General features: G+C 34.5%; 1 protein-coding gene across 1 annotated transcript; it reads right to left on the minus strand.

The window, feature by feature from the left end:
• Positions 1-2,698: 2,698 nt before the first annotated feature.
• Positions 2,699-20,073, minus strand: LOC131159082 (syntaxin-132-like). The gene is made up of 13 exons (XM_058113858.1): positions 19,611-20,073; positions 18,456-18,566; positions 18,211-18,267; positions 11,846-11,894; positions 6,871-6,959; positions 6,729-6,802; positions 5,926-5,968; positions 5,775-5,835; positions 5,644-5,669; positions 5,490-5,567; positions 4,772-4,852; positions 3,299-3,364; positions 2,699-3,149 (listed from the first exon to the last, which is right to left on the minus strand). Exons 1-13 carry the CDS (start codon positions 19,626-19,628, stop codon positions 2,976-2,978), a joined length of 927 nt encoding a protein of 308 aa, XP_057969841.1. The 5' UTR covers positions 19,629-20,073; the 3' UTR covers positions 2,699-2,975.
• Between the last annotated feature and the right edge of the window lie 662 nt (positions 20,074-20,735).

Consider the following 20,735-nt stretch of genomic DNA (forward strand, 5'->3'; position numbering starts at 1 on the left):
TTTTCACGTAGGTTGAAGATTGAAGAAGAAGAGAAAATGACATAAAGTATGTGTGGCACTAAGATTAATAAAATACAATAAAAATATGTTACTTTGAAAGCACTAAGTGTGATAGTGTAATCAAAGCTAAAAAAAAATTTGTTAGATTTCTCATTAAAAAAAAAAGAGATATTAACCAATAGATCCATATATTTGGGTCCCCCTTATTATTGTCATTTTGCAATTACACCATTTATATTTGGTTCGCGTGAGAGACAAGTGGATTCTACTTTGGTTAACTGCATTCATAAATTGAACTAATCTCCGACCCATATATTGTTTACAATCATTTTTTTTAGAACTCAAATTGAGTGGCTTGGATGAATCTTTGAGCAACCCTAATAATGTGGACATGGAGAGGATCAATGATGTATTATTTAGAAAAAGTGAGTCATCGGTTGCTACAAGATAAGATACTATCATTATTGTCTAAATAATTAGACATCCAACTCGTAATTGCAAGGACTCTATTGCTAGAACAAAGCTTTATTACCTAAGCTAGATCCCCTCAAGCCAAGTGGAGCATGCATGAAAGAGTCAAATGCTTCTTATATTTTTTTTTTTTTCCTTGGTGTAATTGGGTCATCCTACACTTGAACTAGAGACCTTGCTCATCTCTGGTTCAAGTGGGCAAGTATAAGTCTATTATGTATAGTTCCATTATTTGAAGCAATGGTGAGTGCAAATATGATACTTGGATGATAAGTATAGCACTATTGTTAATTGTTATGTCTTGTACACATTTTCTTAGTGTAATCAATAATTTATTTAGTTCAATATGCTATTTTTAGCCTAGTACATAATTATTCAACCTAGTTGTATAGATTTTAGTTTAATGTGTTTGAATGTTAAGCTTGGCGCATATATAATTATATAACTAAATAGTTAAATATTTGTTTAAGCTGGTAACACTATGTTAAAATAAAACTTATATGATTATGATGCACAGGCCTTGCAATCCATCTTGATATCAAAATTTATTTCAATATTTAATCAACCTTATCTCAAATTAGCTCAGTCTTCCATCTACTCGGTTCAACTTTTCAAATATATATATATATATATATAGTAAACAAGTCAACTTGACCTCATCAATATGTGGTAAGAGCCTTAAACACTAATAAGTTAGGTATCTAAACCTAATAAAGTAAAAAGGAGCAAGTAAAAACTTATTCTTGACTCCTACTCCTAGTCAAATGAAACCTAGTTTTCAAAGACCCTAGTTCAATCCAAAATTAGCTTGTAAAGACATATTTTTAGGTTCCTCTGACCTATGAGTAAAAAAATATGATAAAATCATGTTCTCAGATTCTACACCAACTTAAAAATTAAACACTCCGATTCACCACTTAATGACATCTAGCTCAAATATGAAAATGGGAGAGGAAGGAATGTAAGGAAATTTGAACAATGCACAATAGGCTAAAGAGCCACTTAGAGAGTAAAACACAAGCATTGGTTATTAGGGAGATGATAATTGCAACTATTTCTAATTGAAATAAACTCATGTAGTCATGTGCTAATGTACTAACTTCCACCTTACTGAGAAGTGTCTTACCCCAATCTTACAACCTTTGTTTCAGGTCCTACAGGACGTCGATCCTAATTTTTCTAGAGGGACTTTGGCGCGTATAGTCTTATTAGTAGACGTAAGTTTTTGTATCGATACTGGGTTGTTAGCCTGGTATAATGTAAGAGAATGTAATATAGTTTATGTTTTAAACATGGATCTTGTGTACTGAAAATACAGATAGAACTCTAGTATATGTCTAATAGAACCCCGTAAGAATGTTTATGTTTTTTGCTGTGCATGAATACAGATATGTATGAGATATACCTGTTTGTCCCTGTTTAGGGCGGATTGTTTATGTATGCTTATCAGATACTGGTATAACGTATGTATAGTAATACTTTGGGTTCGTATAAAGGATCGGGATGTTACAAAAAATGTAAGGAAATTTGAACAATGCACAATTGGCTAAAGAGCCAATTAGAGAGTAAAACACAAGCATTGATTATTAAGGAGATGATAATTGCAATCTTGATTGGTAGATCAACAAAAATATAAAATGACTTATAGCACCACTTACAAAATTATGCCTCTATTAAATGCACTGGTTACACCTCTCTATTAAATGCACCTTCTAATAGATCTGCTCATTAACTTGTATAATCTTTTAAATGTGATTTTTTCAAGATAGGGGATCCTAAACTCACTCACATATCAGAATTAATAATATTTACTCCAACTAAGGTTAACTTCATCATAGCAGGTGGCCTCCTAAGTATCTTCTCTACCATTGCAAGTAAAGTAAGATCCAAGATACCGTACCAAGAGACCAGTTTCATTAAAGGAATATGTAATAGCTCATTGAAGACATGGAAAACAGATAAACCTTGTGGGAAAATGACTCTTAAAGCCTAATAAAATCATTAGGAAAGACCAATATTAATATATGGAGTTTGGAGCTCTGTCGATAGGAGATCGCAATTGAAATGTGACTTTTGACTTTCTTGAAGGCTGGCTGAATTATGTATAGATATTTCGATTTTTGAACATTTTTTAAGCTATCCAATTTAATATATTTCTGGCAGATCCAGTTCTTTGTGTGGCGTAATGAAGAAAAATGTGCAAGTAAAAATGAGAACGCAGCAAAGGTATCAAACAGAACAAAGTAGAATAGTGCTATAAATGACAAGTCCAGGACAAATATCCTTCTACAGATCTCCCAAAAATATAGAATATTTCGTATTTGTTCCAATTACCAATGGTACACACTCAAATATGTAATCTATTATAGATTATGATAATGAAGCCAGAACTTAGGTACAGAAAACATCTCAACCATGAATAAAAAAATGCCGGGAGGGATTCCAGAGGTATCAATTTCACAACTCTTTTCAAGTATATCTTTATATTACAAGGAGCCAAGCAGCTAAGCACCCTTGCTGCTGTTCCATGGCTTGACCACGGCCAAAACAATGATAACGACAATGATGAGGAGGATAATGATGGCAATGCACATCCATTTCCTGCTGTTCTTCTGCAGCCTCTTCGCCTTTTGGAGGGCAGTATTTCCTGACTGCACGTGGTCTACAGCACTTGAGACCTGAAAAAAGTGAGATGGGGACTCCTCAACTCACAAATTCAAATACGAAAGACCCCTCGTGCACTATTATTATCTTCTCAGATAGAACCCTGATTTGTTGAGAGTAATAAAACAAGCAGAAAAGTAATCTTGAGAATGAGTCACATTACGTGTGATTCTATATTGTCAAGCATGTCTCCTTGAGCATCCACCAACACAGCCATATCTAGGAATATCTGCACAAGACAAAGGCATCTACATTTGAGATGAAGAATCAGAGGTTCTGCAAGGGATACACAGTTATCTTTCTAACTTTACTTTGAAAACTGCAAACAGCCTCCCCATAAAAAGATCAATGAAAATGTGGCTAGCAGGAGAGTGTTGGCCCAGATACAGCTCTATTGTCTCCTTCTGTGGGTCCATGTCTCGGCATGCCAATTACAAATGAAGTTACCAGCGCAATATTTGGAAAATGAATTCCTAGGAAGTTTCTATACATGAGCAAAACCCACATGAACACAGCCCGGACCCCATTTAATCCAGTACATTAATTTCAAAGTTGCAAGGCATATTACTGTAAGGTTGAAAGATCACTTATTCAGAATCCATGGACTGGACAAGAAGACCATCTAAAAATTCACCACCACCAATTGTTGAATCATGATAGCATAAAAAATCTCTCCAGGTTCTAATCTTTAGGTTCAAGCCAGGAAGTCTCGACACACATCCTCATGCTGTCATGCAGAAGCATGCATATGCTCAAAACCATATGTTGTGTGGTATGTGGAAGACAATGAAAACAAAAAACTAAGCTGTTCTAAGCTTCATCAAGCTCTGTTTGGCCTTAAGATGCTGACTTGATTCAGCTCATATCAGATTTAGAGCAATAATTAATTTATATTTGATACATACATCATGAATCATTAATAAAATTTCTTGCCAAAAAAAAGAATAGAAGCAACTCACATTCTTTCCTAGACCAACTGTTATATACAACTACTCAGCAGACAACTTTCACGTTGCGCATTCAATAATATATAGCAACCATATACCTTGTTTATTAAACCAAGTTTCGCACCAACATACTAACTCATGCTAATGTCTTTCACTACAAAAACTCAGTATTACTCAACATAATGTTATTTTTAGACTGATTAAGATGTCAGCGCCAATTATATCCAAAGGACATGCAGCTATGCCATGATTTCATAGTTCAAATTTGAAACATCCCCACCAATTCTGGTCTGATCATCCTCTAAAGGAAGAGGAAAAAATTCATTCAATCACGAGACATATGCCAGCATTGACCATCAATTCCCAAGCACTTCAGTTTCTTCATATCATGTCAATCAGCAATGGCATAATCAAATCCTTCCCTGAGTAAAGACAAATATCCATTGCTCACTACGTGTAACCTCTCTTGGACTGTTCTTGTCCATGTGATGGGATAAACAATAGCCAGGCTAAAAATAGCTCAGCCTCAACACTCATAAGCTAGTTAACTGAACTAAGGCTCAGCCAAAGACTAGCCAATTCAATGTTGACTAAGAATCCCATAGAACATCCAGTTGAGCAACCAAAGTCAACAATGCAAGGCCATATTTAACATTCTAAAATTTCAGGTCCAGCAAACTGCAGCATACCTGTTGCAACTCAAGAAGCTTTCTCTCTACTTCTCTAACTGCATCATGGCGCTCTTGAATCTCTGCCAGCGTGTCCATTATCTATAAGCACAACAAATAGGCAAATTGTAAATATTTGAATTTTCCACTATAGTCAAATAGTTGATCTTCGGGTGTATCATCAACTCTACAGCCCAGTCAATGAAGGAGGGAGCGGTGCAATTGTCCCTGCAAAGTTCTGAATGTTGGCCTATGTAGCTATAGGCATTTATGACTTCACAAAGTTGTAGTTTTATGTTGCCCCTCCAAGAAATGGTTTTTTTTTTTTTATTCATAAGAAAAAGGTTTGCTTAAGTTCTACATTTATTACACATTAATGCTATCCCTTTTCTTTTCTTTTTGTTTTTTTTTTTTTCCCTTTTTTGCAAGATTTCTGGTCTGTGCGCATTGCACAAGGCCAATTGTGTCTACCTGCCCCACCTCAGGGGAGTTCTGCTGCTCCAAGTTTCAAATCCAACAAGCAGCTTCTAGGGATGGGCTGTGAGACTACCATGAGTCCGTGACCAGTCCAGTTACAGCTTATTATCCGGAAAATTTCTCTTTAGTTCCCCGAGAGGAATTTTCTTTAACTTTAAGATCATTATCAAAACTTCTAACATTGCAAGAAATTCTATGAATAAAAAAATAGGAGAAAATCCACAAACAGTCAAGAAGAGTGGTGAGAAGGAGAAGGACAAACCTGGCCTCGCCCTTGCTCTTGGATTGCTTTCTGGAAAATTTGTTCACTGTCTCCAGTCTCAATCAATCGATCAATTGTCTGTTAAGTTTTCAATTAATCAGAATATGAGCATAAAGATACAACATTATTAAATTTAAACTACGACATTTATCACCTCTTCATCAGCTCTCGTGCCCGTCACTGAAACAAGGAAATAAAGCAATAAGCTCTATATGATGGAAAATTCAGCACATCAAATTGCAAAAACCTACAGCTTTTGATCTTTAGCGAATCAAGGATTTAAACCTGTAAAAACACGCCTCTCAACAACTTCCCGATACTCTTGATGGATGGTTTCCCTTAGGGTCTGCAAACATATTTAAGCAACCGTAAAATTGAGAGAACTCGAGGAATGATGGGGAAAAAAAGGATCCTGGTCCAAAATGGAGTCACCAACCTGAAATTCAGTCATCTTATCTTTTAGCTTCTTTTTCAAGGCACTACATTGGATAAAATCACATCCAAAGTGAGACTTGTTGAGTTGATTATTGAAATTCAACTAAACTATACAAATGGAAAAGGAAATTTAGAATTAAAAAAAAAAACTGTTAAAAGAATCCATCAGTATCTATTGGCTAGATGATGAAAAAATTAACTTCATGACCTCCAAAGATACTAATCTTTGACTTACCTTTCAAACTATCTCATGTGAAAAGAAAAATAGCTCTCTGCAAGCAGGTAAGTCATCTAACATTATAGATAACAAGAAGGAAAAAGATTTTGGGGGAAATATAGGGAGTTAAGCTGTAAGTAATTCAACACAATAAAACTACCCGTGAATCAGTCATGCACCTTTAGACATATAAATGAGGTTTTGTGAAGGTTGGCTGTAAACATAGAATGAATATTTACGCCAACATTATTAAATGGAATGTGCACCTTGATTGATACACCAATTTGCATCAAAGCATTTCTGCTTTACAGAAATTTCAGAAATTTGATAAGCAAGAATCTTTTCATTTGTTTACTGGTGGAAAAAAAAGCATAGTTTGTTTGCCAATAAATGTGAGCACTTGTTAACATTTATTATATTGCAAAACAAAATTTATAACACCACAAAAACTACCACCAATTTATTTTAACAAATGTTGGCATAAAATTGTCCCTGACAAGCAAGTTTAGGATAAAAACATTGGTGGTTAGATAACAGCTCAGTTTAAAGGGAATAGAAAAGAGAAGGAAAAATGGAGAGTAGATTACCCAGTAGTTGCTGTTCTTGATCTATCTACGCCTGTTCCTTTCCCACATCCAGGCTTCTGCCTACTGGCCAAATTCTGGGCCAAAAGTTTGGTCATGAGAATTCCAAGTATTATCAATAAGAAAGAGAAGCGAAGTATCTTACATCTTTATCAAGTTCTTCAACTTTTGATTTTAAAAAACGGGCAATTCTTCCAACTTCATCAACATCTTTCTCCATTCGTTTCTTGATTGCTGGAGATGGTAAAAAGAAAAGGGGAAAAAAATGATCACTAATTTTTTAAAAGAATCAAATATATGGGAAAAAATTATCATTAAGAGAAACCAAAATGTACTCATGAAATAAATAAGTGATAACAGAATCGGTAAATTGAATTTTGAGAGAGAATGCAAATTTGAGTATGATGAACCCATAATAGCTTAATACTTGATGAAGTGTGTATCCACAACAACAAAGAAACCTCAAAGCACATCATGTTTAAATTTCTTTCTCTGATTGCTTCAAATTATCGTGCTCAAGTATGTTCATGCATGCATGCATCAGCCAGCTATGGCATCTATTAAGCATGGGTTGGACTTGAAGTGTTCATGTCGGGCTTTGTCATTGCAGAGTCTGCATTGAGACTGTTTTTCCAAAAGAGATTTGTGTTCAGTCAACTTCCACAATAGCCAAACCAAGAGCATGATAAGTGGGTTATAATTGCTGGCATAATTATATGATTGTCATTTCAAGAATGGAAGGCGCATAATACAAATTACAACTGTGAAAATTTATTTCTTCTCAGTTTCCCTTTTATCCTGCATTAATTATCACTCGACATTAGAGAGTGGGATTTCAAGTCTGAAAGGTTGAAGTATCACTTGGAAAATAGTAATTTGTGCACTTCAAATTATGTTAGATGCATGCTGTTCCACAAGTAAAAAAGAAGTCCCCACTGACATTGAAAATCAAGCAGTAACTGAAAATTACTTTAAATCACCAATGGATTCCTTGTTATAATAGCACTATACAAAAGGAATCAAGTGGTAATTAAATTTTTTTTTATAATGAACAGTAGAATGCAAAATGAAACCAGTGACTAAAGCTTCAACTCTTACAAGATGCACCGACAACATTTTCCAGCATTGAAGATGTCAAATTCAAATTGATAATTCAAAAAACATATATATTAAAAAACTAGCAAAATGACTGTCTCAGTTGAACCACCTAATAATTGTACTACACCTTGACATGGGAGTTATAATTGATTTCAGTGGAAATTTAAAATAACCCAAATTACAGAAATGTCAACAGAAATTTTACCAATTTCAATTCCAAAAGATAACAAGAATTAGCAGCAAAACATGGAAAATGAAGCTTTCTAAGAAATAAATTATGACAGCAGCGAATATTTGAAAATTGATGTGCAATAAAAAAAAATGCATAATTTCTAGCATGCAACTTATAAATTGCAAAAAATCATCTAGTACATTATCAATATCAATTAAAAATATTTTGATTCAAAATCAGAATGATGCATAAATTACAGGTATGTGGTATATGGGTTGCAAAATTGTGTGCTGTTAATCATATAACCAAAATTAACTAATAAAATATTTTTATTCTAATTCATGAATTTTTTTTTTCACATTGCTTTATTTTCTCCTTCGCATGATCCAAACTAACCCCTTCTTTAATATCATTTCAGTCAAGCACAACATACTGTCAAGGCATTTTTTCACGCACAAATTTCACTGAAAGATCAAAATCTACCGACAGATGATGATTCCCATTTAGGAGAATCAAATTGATCAAGATCAACTAATATAGACCCTTCTTCTAAAGTACTTAGGGGTCGTTTGGTTCGCGGCATAAAAAAAAAATTCCCATGGAATGACATTCTTGGATTCCCAATAGGATGCTTGCCTCATGGAAATATTTTTGTTTAGTTTGCATTGTAAGATTCCCAAGAATTTACAAAGAATACCCATGTCGATGTTTGGTTAAACATGGGAATTGAGGCAGGTATTTTAAGATGACCATTACACCCTTGACATGTAAGATATGAAGAACAATTATGTTTTTCAACCCAAAAACCTACTCAAATAACGTACTTAATTAAATCTATGTCCTAAAATTTTCAACAACTATTAATTTAAAAAATTAATAATTGATTAACTAAAATAATTGAGGGCAAAATAGTGCCTAAACATTAACCATTATATTAAGTTTTTATATGACAATAATATATTACTTTTATTTAATTAATTAAAATTTCAATTAAAATGTCAATTAACATAAATATTTACAATTTTAATAGACATTATAAAATAATTTATATATTTAAAAATTTATATATATTTTTTAATTAAAAATAATTAATATTTATACTAACTTAAATTTTTTCATTTTATTTTATTAATAATTTATTATTTTAAATATAATAATAGAGTGTGATTACATTATATTATAGGGGCAAAAGCCAAAATAGTGAGGGCAATTTCGTAAAAAAATGTACGATTCCCATGAAATTTACCCATGGGGAAGGCGTGAAGAGTGTCCATGTTTCAACGGAATCCTTTCATTTTCAGGAATGTGAACATGCCCGCCACGTCAAATTCCCATGCTCAAACAAATGTGAGAATGTGATGTGATGGGCATCACATTCTCGGAAATCTTGAAAGATGCCACAAAACATACACCCCTTTAAATCACCAATTGCTGATAAGAAGTAATCATACTAAATTAGTAGCATTTGGGTACTCATCAGAAAAGTGCTTATAACCCCAATTAGTCTTTAAAAATCTCTTAAAGAAGAGATCTTCCAAGTTGTATTTGGGAGATGGCTGGTATATGAAGTTGAACAATATGTTCTTGTATTATACATTGATTGCAAATATAATATATGATATATGATATGATAATATCATATAACAGAATAATAAAATATATATTGAAGAAATTACAACCTAAGAGAGAACAAGAAATCATAAAAAGAAAAACCAAAAGAAATAAAGAAAAATGCAAAGAAAAAAAGGAAAAGTAAAAAAAAATTTAACAAAGATATAGTAAAGAAAACCCCTCTTTAAACCCCTGCCATCTTAATTCACTGAACACTGCAAAATTTGCCAATTTTCCCTGGTCTTTCTTCACCTTTCTTGTGCCCCCATCTATATGGACTTCCTTTCCTCTAGGATCAGATAGCCATAACCCCATGATATCCAGTAATTGTTGGGCTTCTACATCCTACCCATTAATTTCCCCCACAGGAACACTTAAAATCCCGTCCTTAAATTGCTGCTCATTATGCATATGGGCTTTTATTTTATTGTAAAATGATTTCTTATCCTTTTGTATGTACATTTCATTTTCTTTTAATATCTTTTCTCCTATATCAAAAAAATAATTACACATGAGTATATCTATTATCATATAACTGATAATACTATTATAATACAACATATTAATATATTAATATATGTATATAATGCAAATTATTATTATTAAATTCTTGTGACAATATTACTAGTCAAATCAATATTTATTTTCTTATATTGCGAAACACTTGTTCTGGCTTTCAGTAACTGCAAAAAGTACCTACTACCTATTATCAGCAATAACTAAATTAAGTAAAACCAATTAAAGCTTAATTCATTTGTTTTTGTCAAAAGAATTTAAAATATTTGAATGGCCAATGAGTTTTCCATATCTGTATGAAGTAAAAAACATGATAATCAGGTGGTTTAAAATCAATCTGTCATGCTTAAGTTTCGTATATTTGTCATCTCAAGGCAGACCTGTCAAGGAGTTTATTTCAATTATTGTCACCTAAAGGATAGTTTATTTTAGGTGGTTGTGGTACAGCTCCAATAGCAATGTACAAGCTCTGCCCAGTACACTGTAAGAAGGGGATAGGCCAACTCTTAGGGCCAATTGATCAGGGAGCCGTTATTCAAGTAACATGGTGTGAATGTCTAACTGTGTCTCAGCAGGTGTATACATAAAATAAATAACAAAAGAAGATGCATTACAAAAATGGGAAAATAAACGCCAATTTAAAAGATTTAAAATTTGGAGATTTCATGCATCAAGATATAAGTTACTAAAGTAGTGCACAGATGGAACTTTAGATGATCATAATCTATATGCAAAGAAGTCACCTAAAGGATAGTTTTTAGGTGATTGTGGTACAGCTCCAATAGCAATGTACAAGCTCTGCCCAGTACATTGTAAGAAGGGGATAGGCCAACTCTTAGGGCCAATTGATCAGGGAGCTGTTATTCAAGTAACATGGTGTGAATGTCTAATTGTCAGTGTGTCAGCAGGTTTATACATAAAATAAATAACAAAAGAAGATGCATCACAAAAATGGGAAAATAAACGCCAATTCAAAAGATTTAAAATTTGGAGATTTCATGCATCAAGATATAAGTTACTAAAGTAGTGCACAGATAGAACTTTAAATGATGATAATCTATACGCAAAGAAGTCATTAAATAAAACTATGCAAACAGAAATTTGACTGAATATAGTCTCTCTCCCTCTCTCTCTAAACAAACTATAGGCTTCACTTAATTAGTAAATCCAGTTCAATAATTAAGTATTTGTGTTGTGTAGTGAAAAAGAAGGATTCAATTATATATTGAGGAAAATCTTAAAGGCTATAATCTCTTCTCTTTTTTTTTCTTTTTTTTTTCTTTGGGTATAAGACCATAGGCTTTAATTTTCAACCATATATAAATCAAAAAGGGTAATTCAAGAGACTTATCTCTTCTCAGGAATATCTCAAAACCACAAAAGTCTTCTGATTCTTGATCCTTGTACAGTTAGGAGGGATAAACTGTCCCAACTGCCAGATCCAAGATTTAACATACTTCAATATAATGTAGTTATGTTGCTACCATTAGCTCATTTTTAGCAGTGTGTGAGGTATTTTAAGGTGTGTGTCAAGCCCTAAAACCACAGGCATGCAAATGATCATAGGAACATCTCATGTTATTGCATTTTTTCATAGCTCTTGCAAGTATGGAACTTTGAACTAATATTGGACTCGGGTCCAGCTCTTTCACGTGGATTTTTTATTCTTTCCCGGAAAAGGGTAATCCCCTGCAAAATGCAACAGCAAAAGCAAGCAAATTACCTTTCAAGGCAGCAGGCTTAGTCACAGCTTTGGACTCCTCATGTGCATCCTGCATGTATGTTTTGTCACAAAAAGATAATGAAAGCATGCTAGGTAAGTCATGCTGTAACTGGCTAGTAATTTGACTATTTCACAATAGCCTTATGGAACTGTAAAGCCATAATAAAATATAGAGAGCACATAGCACTATCTAATGATAATTCATTTAAGTAGTTTGTTAAAATGAAAAATAAATGTCATTATGAAGCTTGAATTCTTCTCTTAAACCCATGTACCAGCGTCAACAAAACATAACTCTAGCATGGGTCTGAGATCTGTGTCTTACACCTATGAATCCTTGTATACATTGTGTTAGTAGCCAAAAGAAACTAAACAAACTGCAGCATTGACATGCTTGATTCATGAGAAATATTAGGATATTGTACCAGATATTTAGAAATGGTTGAGAACATAGTTACCCGGGTCACTGCCCCCCCACCACTATACCGCAATCCAGATTGCAGGTACCAATTGGAGGGTCAATAGCATCCCAGATTGATGGTAATCAAGATCCAAATCACCAAAAGTGGTGACCCAGATTTGTTAATCGTTTTCAATTAAAAAATCATACAAAATATTTAGAAAGTTAGAAAAAAAAAAAAACATTGTAAGAAGATTGCAGATGAATAGTTCCTGAAAAAAATTACAAACATTTGAGTGAATTTGTTGAAGTTAGAGCTCAAACTGTGCTTGAGTGGTAAAACAGAGAGATGGTAGAGCAGTAATCACTGCCACAAATCTGCAGTGGCCTCTTGGAAATTTGAACTGTGCTTGAATAGGGACAACGATTTAGAGAGAGAGAGAGAGAGAGAGGGCTCCCTGATGCTGGGAAGCCTGCAATGGTTCATTGATTGGATTGGATGGGGAGAGAGAGAGGGGGGGTTTTCTGCTGCTGGTATGATGGATGGATTCAAACAGGTGGGGAGAGGGAGAGGGAGAGAGAGAGAGAGAGAGAGATCTTTGAATGACCTAACAGGTATTCCAGTTGACATTAACTCTTAATTTACATCGAGGGAGACAAATAATCTTTTACTTTTATTGTTTATTAGTATGGAATTTTGAACTTCAATTGCACCAAAACCATTTACTAACAAATCCATGTCTGGTAAAAACAAGTCAAATGCCTAGGTAGATACCCACACCCAATGCTCACACCTTAGTTCAAGCAACATAGAAGTTAGAAAGTTCAAATTCATAATTATTTAAACATTTATTGATTGATTTAGTTATCTATTGTGTTTCTTCTTAAATAAACAAAGAACTCTTTTAGGAGATAAAGAAAGATAAAACATCAAGGACAAGGCATCCCTCCAACCAATCAAAGAAGCAACAAAAGAACAAGAAAAAATAATCCACAAAACTAAACTAAAAGAAGAAAGGATTAGTGTTAGAAATATGAGTAAACAAAGCAAAAGCAATATTTGCAAGAAATATTTGCAATTGTTCTAAACCCAACTTCTCATGTCCCTCCACAAAGATCTACAAAAAGAAATGACATTCAACAAGAAGATTAGATCATTAGTCTCCCTCTCATTGAGGTTCCCCACAAAATAAAATTTCCAAGGTCCACACTCAAGTTAAGAAGAAATCAGAGTTAGCATCATAAAGGCTAGATAAACGAAAAGACACATAAAAGCTTTAATCAAAGGAGAGTCCCCAACCCAATGATCCCCAAAAGCAGACTCTCTCCCTATTACCAACCATATAATGAACATATGGAGGGGAAAAAAAGTGGTATATCTGTCAAACAAATTTCCAAGTATTTTGGTAAGATATGTTTGCTTCAACATCCCACTCATTCTGGTAAAGCATACACTTACTATGAATTATCTTGTGCCATGGAAAGTCAGGTTCTAAAGGAAACTGAAACAACGACTTCCCACCAAGCAAATGTTTTTTTGATACAGAATTACCCAAACCCAACACTCCCTCCCTAGACAAACCAACCATCCCCCAATTTGATAGATGATATCTAGTCTGATCCCCTTTACACCCCACCTGCCCCCCTCCCCCACCCCCACAAACAAAAAAACAAAACAAAACAAAACAAAAAATCCCTCATCAACTTCTCTAACTTACGAGCCATCTTCATAGAAATCCTAAATGCTGACCAGTAAAACAATGGGATCATAGCAAGACAAGCCTGAATGAGAGCATACAGCCCCTACCATACACAAAGCCCCCCCGTCTAACCTCCAACAAACCCTCCCATAAACTAGTCTACAAAAACTAGGGCTGCAAACGAGCCGAGCCGGGCTGAGCTTTAGCATGTTCAAGCTTGGCTCGAAAGAAGAGTAGCTTAGCTTGAGCTTGGGCTTCGTTCAATTCGAGCTCATGAAAACAAGGTCGAGCTCGGCTCGAAAATTTAATTAATGGCTTGGGCTCGGCACAGATTAATGTTTAAAATTTTAAAAGCCCATTTAATATTTAAAATTCTGAAACCCACTCAAGCCCATTCTCTGGGCTTAAAATAGTACTAATAGCACACAACATAGGCCTATGAACAATATATTATATATAATAATAATAATGCAATAATGGAAGGATAAAAGCCCAAGTCAGATTTCCAGCAGGCCCCGCTGCAGAGCAGGCCTGAAATCTTGAGAGGGAATAAAGGAAAAGTTGGTCTGGACAATGGATTTTATAAGCAGTAGAGGAAGCAATTTTCCCTTTGCTTTCCGATGTGGGACCACCATGGTACCAGCGAAACCACCTTGAGTCATCGGATTTGCAGGGCCGGCAATTTCTACAGCATCCAACGATGACTTCAACTCCGATGGTGTCTCCTGATCTGTACTTGGGCACATCTGATCCCACCTCCCATATCTTGTGCCTGACTTTCTCAAAACAAATCACAGCAAAGAAGGAAGTAAATTAAATCAAAAATCAACGAGAGAAGGTATAGGGGATTTGTATCCAGGAAGAACCATGGGGTTGTTGGACATACCCAAATCACTTTTTATCTAGAGTAATTTGTGCAGGAACCTTCCCTTTTCCCCCACCCACTAACTCCCATTTCCCTTCCTTTTTCCCCCACCTCAACTCTTATTTCTATCCCACATCATAAGATGAGTCTCCCTAGAGTCTCACCTCTTCTATATAAGTCTCTTTCCCATTTATGTAATTCATTTTTTTAATAAATCTAATAATTATGCTAAGTTAATTAATTGGCTGATTAGTGTGTGAAGCACTAGTTAATTTATAAATAAATAAATAAAAATATCTAAGTACTAAATTTGAAATTGAACTTATTAGTGAACCTCTAATCGAGTTGCTCACGAGCCGAAACGAACCGAGCCCACATGTGTTCAGGCTTGGCTTGTTTACTAAACGAGCTGAAAAATTGGGCTTGAGAATCGCTCATTTGAGTAATAAACGAGCCCAAACGAGCTCTTACCAAGACGAGCTCCTGAGCTGGTTCGTATGCAGCCCTAACAAAGACATGTTGGATTACAACCCAAAGGAACAACTAGGTAAGTACCAAGACAACTGAAGACACCACAACCCGCTATCTTGAAAAATGAGAAAGAACAGTCAACTCTACATAAAATCCCATTACTCCACTCCTAGAGAAGTTTAATTCTCAACCTCAAGATTGTTTCAAAGATCTACAGAATGGTTAACACATTAAGAAAATTATCCATACATTAGACAAGGAAATAATGGGGTATCATAACTCACCTTAATCCCTGTCACCAAGCCTCTATGTATCCCTCTCTCTCTCATCCTAGTCAAAGCATCAACTACAACTATGAAAAGAAATGGACAAAGTGGATCCCTATGTCTGACACACCTAGATGCTTCAAACCAATGCTTTTCATAATAATAGAGAAAACATTAAAAAGAGAGACATCTTCCGATCCACTTTCTCCATCTCATCCAATAGCTATTTGTATTTAAAAGCCTACCCAAAAACATCAAAGTAACACTATCATATGCCTTCACAACCTTTCCTTCCTCTTCTAATAGCATCTTCCACAACCTCATTCACCACCAAAGCTGCATCTGAACTCTATCGACCACCAATAGAAACACTCTGATTTTGATTCATTAGCTACTTATTTTGGCACCTTACACAAAACTTCTGGCCAGATTCAACATATATTAGGTCAGACATCCTTTATTTGAGGCCTAGAGAACAAATAGTTATAAAAGTCATGAAAATAAATAGTAGACTTTTAAAATTAGAGTCAGAAGATGTAGATATATGTACATTTGGTATATAAATCTCTAGAAATGTTGATGTGTCCCATTGTCATATAGTCAGGAACTCCTTAAGTTTCATGCAATTCTCTTCCAGAAGTTGGTTTTGATATGGTTATAAGCGCAAATGTACTCCCTTGATAATGCCTATTTATACTTGTACATCTTCAATGACTATATCTTATTAAAAATGAGAGTTTAATACTTACATAAAGGATGATTCCGCAGTTGGTGCAGGTTCAAAGGGAGAATGATAACGGCACTAGAAGTGATGGTATTTTACCAATAAAATAATTCCACCAGAGGAACATAAGAGATAAGGATAGGGAAGCTCAGACCCTTCTGGATAAATTGGTCTTGAGATTGACTGATACTAAAGGGCAGGAAATTAGACTGGAAGGTGTTAAAGGAGAGAAGAAAAAGAGCTAGAGAGAGCTTAAGAATTTCAATTGCTCCATTAACTATGATAAGACAGACCTTAGGAAAGTTTTTTCTAACACAATCATCATCTGCTTGGTGTTTTTTACACAAAATAAACAACATTAAATCAGGAAATCCTTCCAATATCGCTGAAATTTTGAAAAGCAGGTCCCCTTGAAACAACCAGGCCCAAAGAGACAAATAAACGATTTATCCTAATGCAAAGTAAATTCAAAGCCCATAAAAATGCACACATTCCTTTCAAGCCATATGCCCTACAATATATTGGTATCATTTATCCATACCAAAAACTTAGAAAGATGCCAGCAAAAAAGCCTTTATAGAGTCCAGGCAAACCCAACTCTCTCCAAACAATTAAACAATCCATGCCAAAAATCCCATGCAGCCAAACAATGCAGTAGAAAAAAGGACGGCAATGAGTCTCAGCATATCAAATCACATATATCTGGGGATTAAGCCTTACAGGACCTCCTTCTCTGCTAAATCCTTGACCTTAGAAGAAATTTTAGCTTCCCAAATACAATTAACAAGAGGAAAAGACCTGGAAGGCCAAATCAAACTATCGAGGAACAACTTACAAGAAAATGACCCAAACCCACCCAAAATCTACACCCTAGAGTCCCTCTTTGCAGAAAGGCACAAAGCATCCAGCAAAGTAAACATAGAAGGAATCTCCTCCACCTCCTGATCATTTTTTAATCAATAAATGGAGATTTCTTAATAAGGGCGCCAAGGGGGTGCCGGACATGTACAAGTAAATAAAAGAGAAGAGAATTTTTTTTAAAAAAAGTTTACTTTACTGTGTGATGGGGTCCTCCACCTCCTTTTAGCGAAATTAAAATCCCAGTAAATAGATTTCCCTTAAAAAAACCATTAAAGAAGAAACAGGAGCAATACAAACCATGGAAAGCTGAAAGGAGGAGGAAAATGTCTGAAAATACAAAATCTTTTCTACGATCATTAATTAACATCACGCTCATAACTCACTACAAATTCATGCAGAGATGGTAAAGAGATGAGGAAGAAATTTAATGAAAAACAAATTTTACAGACATGATGTCAAGATATTGAGGAGATGACTAACATAAAGCTAAATATCAACAGCTAAAATTGAGTATTTCCTCATAATTTGCATGACCAATAGATTATAACCAATGCATTACAATCCAACCAAACACATTCCATAGAAATAGTAGCAAGATTCACTATTTGAGCAACTATGCAAGTCGATTGCACGTACTCCACTGCCAAGTACAAATTTCATTTGCCAAAGTGTCAAACACATTAACAGCAACAGAACCAGACCAGTAAATATCAGGATTTAAAGCTTGATTTCTTGAAATACGTAGTCAAAACACATTTGAGTATAATATGCTACGTTCAATACTACCATGGTATTGCCCTAAACTCCTAGCAGGTTCACTGTTCACAGCTTGAAAAAGAATCTGAGCATGTCTATTGGCAGAACATATTTGAATAGATACACCAAAAAAAGAACCCAAAAAGGAAAAAGTTTGACAGCAGAGTAAAAACTCCTCAGCTTCAGAAGTGTCTTGGAAGAGTATATTCCTACTTCTCCCATGAGTTAATGATGCTTGGATAAACAATGAGGGCATGAAAGAAAACAACAAAATAACCTTCACAAACAATAAAATTAAAAAACAAAACAACATAATCCATACCTGGAGCTTTTTGAGTAGCTTATCCAGCTTATCATATTGTTTATCAATCTCTTGAACCTGGCAAAGAAGGGAGACCACAATATAGATTGACCATATCAAATTAGGATAGATAAGCCAACACCATGTGCTACATTTATAAACATAAAAGCTTAAAAAAGTTACCAAATAAATCAAAAGAAGCAAATAGCATCAACTACTATTCTTTCTTTGCCAAATAAGTAAAAAACAATAGAAATTAAAGCAACCTGTTTAAAGAAATTTTCCAAGCCCAGTTCTCCTGAATTCATCGAAGCTTGTGCTCCTAATTCAATATCTCCACCTCTAGAAGCTTGACCCTGGGGGATCTCAAACGAGTCCTACATAATTAAAATAACATAAAACCATCGAAGGTGAAATTTTCTAGAATAGGAAAAAGGATAAAACTTCAACAAAAAAGGATCCACAAAAATGCCTTACATACTACAATACATAGTTATTAAAAGAAAAATGTTGTATTTATTCAATAAATCATTTTTTTACACCAAACATTGAAAAAACTTACTTCATAAGATCCTATTTTTTGCCTATAGTACTATGATTTCAATTTTCAAATAGATTTTTTTATGTTTCCCACTTTGCATTCATTGGTTCATCACAAGCTGGTGGCAAAGCACAAATACTATGTAGTGTTGCATCATAAAAAATACCAAATAAAAAGGATACTTTAATTAATTCCTAATTTGCCTGTTTTAAAAAATATATTATGTTCTGTTATAACGATAATTTCTAAAAGTAACTACAATGGCTTTGCGAGGGACCTCCATGTGCCCTCGTGTGATATACAAAGTGTTCTGTCTCTGTGTGGACGCTCCATAGCACAATATATTTGTTTTAAAACCCAGGTGTTCCACAATGGACTAATTCAATTTCAATTTCCATACTTTGTCCAGACATAGACAGAAGTATTTGAGGCTTTATATTTAATTTTCAAATTTATTTCAGCTTCATCAAAAGTAATATAAACAGAAACAGATGCCCACAAAATTAGACAACAAGAAACAACACCTAAATATGAAGTGTTCAAGCGTAAGAATAAACTATCCTCATGAATAAACTACGAATCCAAAGCACCCAATGATTGATTGGAAGTCGAATTTTAACCACCAAACAAGCATTCCACGAATTCTCAATCCATGTTTATATAGACAAACAACAGTCGCATTCAGCAACGAACTAATTCATATTGCACTCTAAACAAAGTAACGATCTAAGCCAATTACAAAGGGAACGCGTAATTAACAGCAGATTTGGGCCAACAATGCGAATCACAAAATTAAAACTATGCTCTGCGTAGATATATCATCACAAGCGAGAAACAAAACATCCGAGATGTGTGTAAATTTAGGAGCAGAAAAAGGTACCGTTAGAAGATCGTTCATGGTGAAAGTAGCTTTGGGAGACTCTGTGACTGAGAGAAAGAGATAGAGCGGGCGATCAGACGTTCTTGAAATCTGAGAACACGATAAACGTAGAGCGACTAAGATCTGGAGAGGAACTCTTCCAGCTATCGACCTGGTTTCGGATGGGAAACCAGGTCTAAGAGCCTCGAGGATAGAGAAAGAGCCAGCGACGGAGAGAGAGAGAGAGAGAGACAGCGAAGAGAGAGAGAAAAAGGAGGGGAGAGAGAGATCAGCAAGACGGCAACACAGCGTGTTGTAGGGAAATTTTGAAACTTTTTTTCATTCAATTCTTTTATGTTTGCGCGTTTCCCTTCTCATAAATAACAATTTACGTTTCAAAGGATCTTTGAAATGACGCATTTGACCCTCAGGTAGCATCTTTTTACCAGTAATGGCATTCCCAACTACGAGACGACGCAGCTCCGTTCGAGCTATGCGTACCGGGAATGTAGTGTTACCGGAACGGGGGCATTTGTGTCATAAAAAGAAGGCTGACGAGGTCACGGCCCGGACTCCGGGGGCTGAATATGGGGAACCCAGGGAAAAGCCCAAGCAGGCATTATATAATTTATATTTTATAATTATTAATTATTTATTTTATGTTCTAGACAAACATTCTGTATTTTGGACATTTTTAATCTTTGACTTTCTTCATTTTCATAATTAAACTAAAAAACTAACTTAGTTTAAACTCTTTTGGAAATAAATTTTGTTAATCTAGATTCTTAAATAGCAATGAAAACTAGTGAATTATCAAGAAAGGAGAATTAGAAAAATTTTAAAAGTATAGGAATAATGATTTTAGGGCGAGTGTTGATGGGAAATATCTTTCCAAATGGATGAAAAAGGTAATTTTTAAGTGTTAACTATTATTGATTGCTAAATTCAAATCTAAACCAATTTTAAATTGAACTTGAGTCGATCACTAAATCTAAATACTGAATTCTTTTAATTGTTTAGTATCGAATGTTTGAGTATGTCTTGTTTTTTTTTTTTTTTTTAAACCATATCAACTCTTAGAAGCATAAATATTTGATAAAATCAACAAACACATACATAAACTAAAAGTTTTTAATTTAATATTAG

This window comes from Malania oleifera, chromosome 1 (assembly GCF_029873635.1).
Source record: "Malania oleifera isolate guangnan ecotype guangnan chromosome 1, ASM2987363v1, whole genome shotgun sequence".
Taxonomy (NCBI): domain Eukaryota; kingdom Viridiplantae; phylum Streptophyta; class Magnoliopsida; order Santalales; family Ximeniaceae; genus Malania; species Malania oleifera.